Source organism: Podarcis gaigeae (genome assembly GCF_964106915.1).
Source record: "Podarcis gaigeae genome assembly, chromosome: 10".
NCBI classification, from domain to species: Eukaryota; Metazoa; Chordata; class Lepidosauria; order Squamata; family Lacertidae; genus Podarcis; species Podarcis gaigeae.
Window position 1 is genome coordinate 14416886 of NC_139686.1, and position 12532 is coordinate 14429417.

At 43.1% G+C, this 12532-nt stretch overlaps 1 protein-coding gene across 4 annotated transcripts in view; it reads right to left on the reverse strand.

Moving 5' to 3' along the window:
• Positions 1-12185, reverse strand: part of AEBP2 (AE binding protein 2) — a 31365-nt gene extending 19180 nt beyond the window's left edge. For 2 of the 4 annotated variants that reach the window (XR_014555608.1, XR_014555609.1), the window contains exons 1-2: positions 11276-12185; positions 1152-1359 (exon numbers count right to left, since the gene is read on the reverse strand). Coding sequence is in view for 2 of the 4 variants with exons in the window: in XM_083700535.1 (XP_083556661.1) it covers positions 1152-1359; positions 11276-11997 (930 nt within the window). In the remaining 2 variants the exon portion in view is untranslated. The remainder of the gene's footprint in view (positions 1-1151; positions 1360-11275) is intronic. The other 2 variants (XM_083700535.1, XM_083700536.1) reach the window with 2 other exon arrangements.
• Between the last annotated feature and the right edge of the window lie 347 nt (positions 12186-12532).

Consider the following 12532-nt stretch of genomic DNA (forward strand, 5'->3'; position numbering starts at 1 on the left):
ACAAAAGCCTTTTAGCATCACAGAATCAACAGCAGGGGACTTGCAGGAGAGGTCTGTCAAAAATTCACACACAAGTGTGTGTGTGTGTACATGTATATGTATGACAAATTTTGGGAGGCCATAGGTCTGTTGATAATTACCATGAAGGATACTGAACAAACCTGTATGCCCATATTTAGGAAGTACCTTGATAGCTATAAGATGATCCTGAGGTGGGGGCATAACTCCACCAAGAACACACAATTCCTAGACCCAGAAACCATCAAGCTACAACTTCTCAGACTTACCAGGATTCAGCTTCAGTTAGGTAAGACTGCTGATCTGGCGAAGAATGGCATCACTTACATTCTTAACAGCAGTCCTGAGAAAGGGCTACAGTATATTTCATAGAACTATGGGATACTTGGGGAGTATTTAGGGAGAAACGTTCTTTTCTATTTGATAACAGTCTCCTTGTTCCATCACAGAAACTGCAGATAGCTACCCTTTTGTCTGTGTGGAGACCCCTGCCATTGGTGCAGCTGAAGTCCAACAGCCTTACACTAGAAAAGGATTCTATGTTTTAATTATGTTATGAAGACAGCTGTTTTTCCTCTTTTAAAGCGAGTATTTTACTTTTCATTTATTCTTCCACTTCTATATATGCTATGTTAAAAACAGGTTGCCTAGTCTCCAAACTCCAAGTTACAAAACCAAAATCTCAAATGCTGATGCAGAAGAAGAAAAGCTACATTAAGGAACACAAACTAACTTGAAAGTGAACCAGTCCTAGACACTGTTCCCTGCCTTCTCTTTATCAAGCTGCAAAATTCCAAATTAGATAACTCTTAACTTTCCACACACCAAAGTGAGAGTGAGAAAAATCCCCACCTCTCTCAAAAAGACAGGAAGCTGAATAAAGGCAAGATGTAGGCAATGCTGATGGACGGCTGGCATTTCCAGGAATTGGGAATTCAGCCTGCTCTAAACAAAATGGCACTCCCTCTGAAGGAAGAGGTCTGTCAGCTGGGGGTGCTCCTGGATCCAGCATTGTCACTAGAGGACCAGGTGGCTTCCAACAACAATTGGAATTTTATTTAGCAGCAGCAGTTATTAACTCTCAATGCACACAGTACAAATATCATGGAAGAGCAATGAAAAAGTAAACCAACCCCTCCTCGCTGGCCGTCTACATGTATGGAGCGAATGTGGTCTGCCAGATCTGGGCTTGAGTTGAAGCAGGAATGGCACTGGTCCCAACAGCAGTTATAAGCAATACTTTTTGCTGATGAAGCTGTAACTCCTTGTCCATTCATCATAACTGGAGTTGAGCGTCCACTAGAAATGGTGCTGTCTACATCCATTATGGTACTGCTGATGCTACAGGAAGAGGGGGGAGAGAAATGAGTTAATTATGAACTTTCTCATGTTTTCAAGCAAATTTATATTTCATCATAAACGGCAACACTCTACATCCCAGCACGCAAATTAACAAATCTCAATACACAAATATATGAGGCAAATGTTGGTTCTGACTCAATATGGGCCAAAACTAGTTGTGATTCATTAAAACTGCTCAAAAGTCCCCATTTTTCTACTCCCTGGCTCCATGTCAGGAGTTAGCAAACCACAAACCTTGGCTTGTCATTACATGCAAACCCACGATCATGGCTTGTTTTGCTTCACACAGGCCAGGAGTGTAACAAAGGAACTCCATGCAAATGGGTGGGTTGGCAGAGAAGGGATGGAGTAGTCTACCCCTCCACTGTGCCCAGCATAGAAACAGAATGGGCTGCCGGAGGAAGGGAGCCCTCCTCTGAACACAGAAAATGAGATTTTTTTTGCCCTTTCTCTGCCGGTCTCCAACAGGCTACTAAAAACTGTTGGGATTCTTTACAAAACTGATGTACCCATAATATACATCACAGCTATTTATGGAAATATGTAAACAACTGCACATTGCCTCAGTCTTTAAGCACATAGAAAAGAATGACTGTGATTGCAGGCAATGGCCATTTCCCCGTTCTTCCCTCTTCTGGGTCCGAAAGGACCCACATGTCAGTTATCACACAACATTTGAACTTGCCTAAAATGTTCACCACCTGTACTAAGACCCAGCATCGGTTTCTGAAAAAGAAGTCAAGCCAGACAGATCTCTTAATTTTTTTATTTTTTATTTTTAGTTACAAGCTTGGTGAATCATGGGAATGCTGTGGACTTAGTGTATCAAAGTAAGGCTTTGACAAATTTGCCAATGATATTCTTGTAAGAAGCTAGTAAAATGTGGACTGGACGAGATAACTATTAGGTGGATTTGTAGCTGGTTGACTGACTGAACCCAAAGAGTGCTCGCTAACAGTTCATTGTCATCTGGGAAATAAGTAAAAAGTGGAGTGTTGCAGGGTTTTATCCCGTGCCCATTTTTGTTCAACATCTTTATAAATGACTTGGATGGAGGTATTGAGGGGAACCTTGTTAAATTTGCAGGTGACACCAAACTGGGAGAGATAGCTAATGCCATTGAAGACAGAATCAGGATTCAAAATGACCGTAGCAGATTGGAGAACTGCTCCCCAACTAACAAAATTAATTTCACTAGAGACAAATGTAAAGTTCTACACTCAGGAAGGAAGAACTAGGTGCACAAATATTAGATGGGGGGACACCTAGATGGCCAGTACTACATGTGAAATGGATCTATGAGTTCTCAGTAGCTTAGCATGAGTCAACAGTTGATGCAGCAGGAGGGGAAAGCTAATGCTCTCCTAGGCTGCATCAACAGGTATCTCTAAGCAACCAAATACCATTCCAGGCACTTCAGAAATAGTATTAAATTAACTTAGGCTGGGTTAAAATTGCAGAAACACTTAACAGAGAGTAAACACTACTATCACCATGGAGCTTACTTCCAAGTACGAAGAAACAGGACTGCACTGCAGGTGCCTCCTTGTGCACCTTCTCCCCACCCCCAACCCTCTTATGCAAGACTGTAAAAGCTTTTGGGCATGTTTTGGTGATTGTTGCTTTTATGCTTTATGTCACATAACACCTTGCTTTATTTTGGACACATAAGAAATAAGAAACAGTATTGCTACAACTACGGTATTTTATTCTATTAAAGGAAAGAAACACACTGCACTCAATATCTGCAGTTCATTACTTCAAGGGATGAGATTTCATCATTATTACTAGCAATTACTAGCAAGTTTTAGAGCTGCATTAGATCTAACTCCAGGATTCCATCCCCATTTGGTCCCACTTTAAGATTTAACTGCATTTTAAGTAAAGCTCTCCAAACAGCAATTGACAAACTCGTCTGCAACCCTTCAGCTCTAAGACTTCCAAGGCAGTAAACAAATAAAACTCATAAAATGCATACAATTAAACTCAACCTGATATAAGAAAACAAATGGAGAAAATCAACAGTACAATCAGGATCACCACAACTCCAGTCAACCTAACAAACTTCAGAAGATATGTGGGTCTCGAATTAATGCCTTTGAAGACGACCTGTGCAGGTTCATGTGGAAGGAGGAAGCACAATAGATATGTAGGGCACAAGCCATTTAAGACTTCAGAGGTGAGCACCAAATTTCTGGTTTCAGCTGTTCCCAGAAACAGACAAATAGTTCAGGATAGCTGTTCAAGGACAGGGTAAAGATTAGAGATCCTATTAGCCAGTCCTAGCTGGGGTTTGAACTGAGTGAAGTTTCCAACCACTTGTCTTTTCTGATATAATGTACACAATCAGATAGTGAGTTAAGAAAATGTTGGAGCTTGACTTGTACACTAATGAAGAAAGTTATCTCCTCCCTTGGTAACAGCCAATCCTCTCTGCGTTCCTTTGAATGTTCCCTTTGAAGGGAAGCAAAGAATTTGTCCTCCCACCATCTCCACATTGTTGGCAGTATTTGCAGGCCTCTATGAATTTGGATTTTGCTTATTCATGGCCAGTGACAACCACTGCTCTCCCTTCAGTTCTCCCTTTGCTCTTAGGAATTGGAGAAAACAGCAAGAAGAATTCCAACCAATGTCCCCCTTCTCCAAAGCAGAGTGCAAAATTATAGAAAACGTTCTGTCCTCTCCTATACATGCCACATAATTTATAGGAGCGGCACATGTTTAATTCACTTCACACTGGTCTTTTCCAGAAACTGTGCGTCTATGTTGATGCTTTTACAGTGTGAAGCTAAATGTAAATGTTATTGAGAAAGGAACAAGGTTTGTTTGCAACAACAGCAGCAAGGATGCTCGTCGCCAAGCACTGGAAAACCCAAGATTTACCCACACTGGAAGAATGGCAGATGCAACTGATAGACTACATGGAACTGGCCGAGATGACCAGCAGAATCCGACACCTGGGAGAGGAGACGGTAGAAGAAGACTGGAAGAAATTCAAGACCTACCTACAGAAACATTGTAAATTGTATGAATGTTAAGAAGGATGCTAGATTATAAATAACTTGGCACCATTAAGCTAGGTGAAGTGATATATGAAGATAAGTTAAATTTAAGAAAAGACAAATTTTGGATAATTATTAGGCTAAATTTAAACTTTTAAGGTTTGAATAAATGATATCTAAAATTAGAGACACAGCATTGGAAAATTAGATAACAAGAATGGAAATAAGGTGATAAATTGCTGGTTAGATATTTATAAATTAGGAACGCAGGAGCGGGAGATGCGAGGGAGTCCAAAGAAGTTAAGAAAATATGTTATGATATGTGTTACCTTGTTTCTTTATTTGTATTGTAATTTATAAAAAAAACTTTCAATAAATATTTATATATATAAAAAAGAAAGGAACAAGGTTTGCGGAGATAGCAGCCTCTGCTGAAGACATCTGATTGCTGCAAGCTGATGGCACCAGAACTTCTTTGCACTCTGTGGTCTCTAAACCAGTTAGCCAAAAGGATTAAGGTTGTTAAGACAGCAACTTACATTCATGTCACTCTGCTCAAGCACTCAAATGTAGATTCAAAAAGGATGAACATTACTTCTTAGCTGGTAGAGCATGAAACTCTTAGGTTCGTGGGTTTGAGCCCCATGGTAGGTGAAAGATTCCTGCACTGCAGAGGGTTTGACTCACTAGACAGTTCTGATTCTTACATATAAGTACATTTCACATATGTGTCATCAAAAAAAACCCCCAAAACTTTTCCCCACCTGGTCATATGCATAGACATATTCATCACAAATGTGTACATCTCAGAACACTCAAATTTCCCTCATACTGCTGTTACATATCCTCAGATAGCTCAGTTTTGCAGATCGTAAGACTCAATCTCAGGGTCAAGGGTTCGAACCCCACATTGGGCAAAAGATTCTTGCATTGCAGAGAGTTGAACTAGATGGCCCTCGTGGTCCCTTCCAACTCTAAAATTCCATGATTCTAATCATTCATTATCATGCGGTAATGAACACAACTGTGAAAATCACAGGTTTACAAACCGAAGAGACAAGGTTCTTCTGGTCTTAAATCTATTTTATGCTCCTGTATATACTTAGCTCCTCTTAGCTAACTGGTCTTTGGGTTTTTTGGATTAATACATATGACAGAATCATTTGCTTTAAAAGAGTACTGTTGAACATACAAGAAAAAGCATTCAAAAACTACATAAAACATGAGTTATCTTCCCTTGCTAAATCTTCATTGTCAAATGAATTAAGGTTCCGATTCTTCAAATGGGCCATTTTGAAGCACAAGAAAGATACTTTGGTGTAGAAAATGTTAGGCCAATCTGTATATATTTTCATTGAACACTAAGCCGGTACTAATAATGGAAGTTAAAATATAAAAAAATCACTTTCTACTTCAGTATACCATACTTTTCTATCTATAAGAGGCCCCCATGTATAAGGTGCCCCTTATTTAGGGAGGCCTCAAATTTAAGAAAATGAGCAAGGGGGGGGGGGGGAATGCCGAATCAACTATCACTCACCCAACTGGCAAACACTATCGCAAGCAATGCAAGCCAAATTGCCAAAGCAGCAGCCAATGCAAAGCAGCCCTTGCCACATCCACAAATAATCCACCCAACTGACATAGCAGCCGCCAATACAAAGCAGCCCTTGCAGCAGACACCATTCACCCACCCAATCGCTAGATCCTGCTGGCGGATACAACCAATCGCCTGTTCCCCCTCTGTACTACCCATGTATAAGACGAATCCCACCCATTTTAAACTTTATTTAGAGTAAAGAAAAACCTTGTCTAATACATGGAAAAGTACGTTATTTAAGTATCTTGCTTCATTATCTATATTCCTGACATTTTATAGGCAATTTATTCATTGTTCACTGTTAAGAATAAATAAGTTTTTGCTGCATGACTAACACTGGTCCCCAAATGGTAGATTCCCCAACTCCCTCACTCACAGAGAAAATAACAGTAGCATCAGGAAAACAGTTATTTAAAATAAATGTGACACCACTCATGTAGTCAATGTCTTTTCTAAGGGAGAACATGAACCTTTGACCACTCTTGCTACATACAAGGTCTGAGAGCAACAGCACCATCTCTAGAGGCCCTTAGAATGACTAAAGTATAAATCCATTCCCAGTTCTTCCATGAATGCACTGGGGCAACGATTGCCATTTATTACTGTGAAGATGCAATGGATAAGGATTCTACGCCATTTTAACCACAGATAGAGAAATGACAGTACAGTAGCCTCTGCAAATGATTATGGTAACTCAATCATTTTAGGTTCAGTTGTGCCAAGTTATGTTTTTGTATTTGGGATCAGCTCACTTACAGGAAAACATTCAGCTCAAACCAAAAAGTTTCAGGGAGGCCCAGAGGTAAATTGGGCCTACAGGGAAGATTAGTTCAGAGAATACAAACCAATGATTCTGATTCTTATTCAAGCAGGGAACTCCATGCTATACTGCAGCATAACCTAAGTTTCCCCAAAACTTAGTAAGCTGTTTTTGATGGGGTTGTGGCACATATAAAGGCTAAAAGATTCAGAGCCATGTATACCACTTTTATCTGAAATACTGAGACACCAAGCTGCCACACATCAGAGCTTTCAAGGTCTATAATAAAGTTAACTTTCATTAAGATCTATAAGTGGAAATTAGATTATTAATGGAGAGCAAGTGAAGCTCAGAAGGCATGTGTGTAAGCTACTTACATTAATAACGTACCCTCTGCATCTGGGTTTGTTGTTTTTAATTTGTAGTTTCAAAAGAGTTTAATGGTTTTTTTAAAGGCACATGCATGCACATGCACTTGAAGTATACATAAAACACACAAAGAAGCCTTCATTTTTACAGCCATCTCCATCTGCTGGTCTGTAACCATTGTACATTCGTACCTTGGATCTCGAATGTCTTGTGACTTGAACGTTTTGACTCCTGAATGCCGCAAACCTGCAAGTGGGCACTCTGGTTTGCAAAAGTTCTTTGGAACCCAAACATCCGACGCGGCTTCCGATTGACTGCAGGAAGCTCCTGCAGTCAATCGGAAGCCGCGCCTTGGTTGTCCAACGTTTTTGGAAGTCGAACAGACTGTACGACTGTCATACTGTAGAACATTATGAAAACTTTAAGAAGTTAAAGACAGATGAGGAAAAACGGATGGAACAGCACATGGAGTCTTTTAATTTTATCACAACAAATGTTCAATGAAGAATGGAATATGCGCAGGATAAAGATGAGCTGCTGAATGCCAATAAAGCTGACACAAATATAAATATCAAGTGTTTGCACCTTTAAATGCATCATACTTGAAGAAGACCATTAAAGAATTCAATCTTGGTTGTCTGTTTTGATGTTGCGGTTCCTCACATTTATAAAGCAAAACCCACCTAGCTGTCAGCTGCATCAAAAATGGCTCATGTATAAAGGCACAGGGATATGAGGAACACCAAGCATGGGATGAGTACACCAAGCATATTTAATCTGCTGAACATTCATTATGTGATTTGTTGCCCTATGGGGCTTTTATGAAGTCATAAATGTGTGTTTAAAGCACATTCAACAAGCAAGCTGTTTTAGCAGATTTTAGTGCCCACTTAGTAGCTGCTTCTTATAAACAAAAATTTATACCTTAAAACTGATTGCTGACTTTAGATAAATGCAGCATTAAAAACTTCCAAAGGCAATTGCTGACTCCATATCACCCAGGGAAGAATGCAACATTTATAATCACAACATTAACCGAAATGAAAATAGAAAAAATAATGATGGCATTTAACTTGGCTCAATTTTTTTAGTATTTGGGATCAATATTAAAGTTCTGTATTTAAGATGAGGTATTGTTAATTTTAACAGAATAGGACATGCTCTTCTGCTTTCAGCAACTCCATTCCTGGGAAATACTGGAAATTGCCTCCACTACTGGCAATGGCCAGGTGTTGTGCCTCAGCCGCCCTAAGCTATCACACAAATGTGCCAAGAGACAAGTGTTCCCAAATACAGTATTGAGCAGTAAGTCATCAATGCCCCAAAAGAGCTGCTACCACCCACTCTTATTTAGACCAAGTGAGGGCATATCATGCATTATATCAGAGAGATCTGAAGTAGAGAAGAGTAAATGTTGAAAGATTTCTGACTTACAGAAATGTGAAGGTGGGAAAAATTCAAGGGAGGGGGGAACCATCTTGTGAACTGCCCTGAGATCTTCAGATGAAGGGTGTATATATAAATTTAATAAATCACCATCACTAGTATCACCCCACCCCCTCCCCAAGGGCTTTTTCTTTCAATATTTTCAAATGGTAAAACTGGAAATTTGGGGGGAAATATTAAATACTTTTCCTTTTGAATAGCAAAATGCTTTTGAGACACAGTTTTACTTATTCAAAATGTGCTCTATGTATTACTACTATATTTTATTACCCACCTTTCATCCAAGGGTTCCAGGGTGGGATACAACAACCGAAACGTAGTGTGGGAAATGGTTTAAAACAACCTACATCACAGAAATAAAGTAGGTCCTAAAAAATATACATGTCAAGTGACAAATGTGTAAAGAAATGTGCAAAACAGCAAGAACTAAGATGTGTGTTCTCAGCAGTTTGTAGTGCTCTTTCTCTCTACTATTGGGTATATCCACAATTTGGAATTTACAAACCAATGTCATTGAAGCAGTTGTGCTTTGAAGCAGCAGTCCTATGCAAGCTAACCAGGGCGTATATTCACCATTAAATAGAGTGGGCTTTACTTCTGAGTAAATATGAATAGGATTTCTCCGCAAAATTCATAAATACTGAAAACAGTAAGTACACAGCTATGCACTAAGTAAGTTTTCATTTTATATTGTAAAAGTATTAAAAGGAAAATTTGCTTACACTTCAACTTCCCCCAAGGATTTCCATGTCCCCAACTCCATGTAGCCCAACAAAAAGGGGGGTTCCTGTTGCAGGCACCCACAGTGATGAGCCAAAGCACCTATCCCTGTACTCACAGAAGACACTCTTAACTTAATTTCTATGTATTAATTGATTGGGGAAACAGGGGAAACTTTAAAAAATGATTATGGCATTATACTTTTTCAGCATTATCTAAGATAAGCTTTAGTATCTCATAATAAATTCCTCCTTTACTCAACAATTCAATGTGATTTTATATGTGATAGATGGAGTCTAGAGGCTAGCAAATTCTGCCTTGCAGGGACTTGGGCCAAGTAATCTTTTTTTAAGGAACTTTAATATTTCAGGACTATATTTTTTAAAAAATGCAAACTATTTTGCATCTGATAAGCTTCAAGTTTTCTTCTAGTCAGCAACTGTCTCCTAGGAACTGAACTAGTCTTAAGAATTTAAATACTGGCTCAACACTGCAACTTGCATGTTTGCATGAAATCGATCTGCCTTCAGTTACTATTCATTTAATAGAGTGACTAAATAAAAAACAGGTGCAAGTTAAAATAGTATAGTCACTAGAACTAGTTTAACAACTTATTTTTAACCATGTCAAACTATATACTAATAGACAAGTATCATAAAAAAAAACTTACCTACTAAGAAATGCCCAGAATCCCAACAAATTGTAACTATCTACTGCATACGCTTGTGAGAACACAACTAAGAACCATTGGTCATGCAGAAGCTTGTTGTGCCAATATAAGCATTTCTTACTCACATACCCTTTTGTTCAGAAGCACAACTGGGTTTTAATAAGCTGCATAAACCCACTTGTGTTAGTAAATTTTACAAGATATGCTTGTTAGTTACACGGCTGATACACACAATTAGGTGTTCGCTGCTCCCTTAAAGGGTGAGTAAAGGAGAAGAGGAACCAGTGCAAACCATTCCCCACTTCCCAAGCTAAGCTGCCTTTTGAGGACTTTAGAGAGGAGTGTAAAAAAACGTAAAAAGCTCCAGAGCTAAGACAGCCATGTTTGCTAGAACAGGGTGTGGTAAAAAAGGTAGGAGTTGGGGGGGGGGGGGGAATGAAGGGAGAGATTACAACAAGATGAGCATCTAAGACTCTCTAAACCAACTCCTCCCAAACCAGCAATGGGGCCTGGCTTCTAGCCAGATGGGGGAAAGGAGGATTTGTGTAGTAACAGGCCACAACCATCCCAACAAACAGAAAAACCAAAGAAAGTTCCTCTCACTGACAGATGAGGATATGCAATACATAAAGGCCCAGTTGCCTTGGAAGAACAGGATAAGGCGTTTTAGGGTCTTGTTGGTGCTACCTTACTATGGGCACACATGAAACCTTTTAATACTTTTGACACACCTGGGGCAGCAAGTAGCAATTCTTTTGTAGGAATTACTCTACATCAGTGTTTCCCAAACTTGGGTCTCCAGCTGTTTTTGGATTACAACTCTCATCATGCCTAGCAAGCAGTGGTCAGGGATGATGGGAACTGTGGTCCTAAAACAGCTAGAGATCCAACTTTGGGCAACACTGCTGTACATGCCTAGGAAGAAAAAGAGGGGGGTGAAAAGCCCCATCCCTGTCCAAGATGGAGGAGCCATGCTCAGGCCAAGGGCAAGTCCTGCCAAGTGAAGCAGCAGCAGCTTAACTTCTGGAACTTTTGAACCTGGAACAAAGATGGGAGACGATGCAGATTAGAAGGGGGCATTGCAAAAAAATGGAGCGGAGTGGGATGGAAGCGAAAAGATGCTGAGGGTTGGCGTTGGGCCGGGGGCGTAATCTGCTTTTAAGAGAGTCCTGATTTTTAAAGGCTAAATTAACATTTCAAGGGGCTGGGGCACAGACCAACACCCTGCCCCAGCAGTCCCCACTGTGATAACTTGCACCGCAGGGCCCCCTAAACTTGAGAGAGAGAAGAACGGGCGCACCCTCTCCCCCCCCCCCCCGCCAACAGACCTGTCTTCGGAGTCCATGCGGCTGAGCGGCTCCCCGTCGGAGGAGATCTCGAGGCTGCCCCTCCGGCCTGCCGACGAGGCGCTGCAGGTGCTGCTGCCGCCGCTCCCTCCTCCTCCACCGCTCCCGGTGCTGTAACCTTCGTCTCCTCCGCCCGCACTGGAGCTGCTGTTGCACCCGCCGCCGCCGCCGCTCGGGCCTCCACCTCCCGCGGCCGCTCCGGCCGCTGTCGGGCCTCCGCCTCCTCCGCTGCCCCCGGGCCCGTCGCCGCCGCCGCTGCCCGCGCTCCCTCCGCCTCCTGCTCCTCCTCCTCCCGGGCCGGCCTTGGCGTCGGCCTCGCTGCCTCCGGGGCTGAGCGAGCGGGTCTCGTCGCTGCAGCAGCCGCTGGAGGAGGACCCGGCGCTGCTGCCGGCCTCGGCCTCCTCGTCGTCGTCGTCGTCCTCCTCCTCGTCGTCGCCCTCGTCCTCGTCGTCGCCGTCGCCCGCCTGGCTGGCGCTCTGAGGGCTCGGCTCCGACATGCTCTCCGTGCCTTCGCCGCCGCCGCTCAGGAGGGGCTGAGGCGGCGGCAGCAGCAGCGGTGGCGACGGAGACGGCTCGGCCTCCATCTCGGCCGAAGGGGAGGCTTCGCTCTCGGCCTCCTCAGCGCCCGATGAAGAAGGAGGAGGAGGCGGCGGCGGCACCCCCAGCGGGGGAGGCTCCGCCATGTCGCTCAGCTCGGCCGCCATGGCGCGTCGGGAGTCTCGGCGTCGTTCGGCCCTCCGCTCTCCTCTCGCGCCTACGCAACCCGACGCTCGCTCGCTCGCTCGCTCGCTCACTGACGGGACTGACGGACCGACTCACCGGCCAGATGCCGCCGCGGGCGAGGGGAGGGAGAGGGAGGAGGAGGAAGGGAAGTGGGAGGAGCTTCCGCTGCGGCGGTGGTGGTGGCGGCGCCAGGCACGCGCGCGCTCCGCTCGCTACGGCAGCCGCCTGCGGACAAAAGCGCGAAGCGGGCTCCGAGGACGCAACCGCAGGAGGACGGGGCGGGCGGGCCAAGGGATTAGCTGAGATGGAACGGGGTGGGGGGGGACCCTTAATGGTCCCTCTCTTCAGAGTGAGGGTACGCAGGGAGCCAGGTTCAAATCCTTGCCTTTAATCCCCGGGAAGCTGGATATGGGTATCTGTGTGAGCCCCAGCCTACCTCGCAAGGCAGTTGTTGTTGTTGTTTTTCGTTTCGTATATTATTTATTTATTTCATGCAATTTAATACCCGGCTCGGTT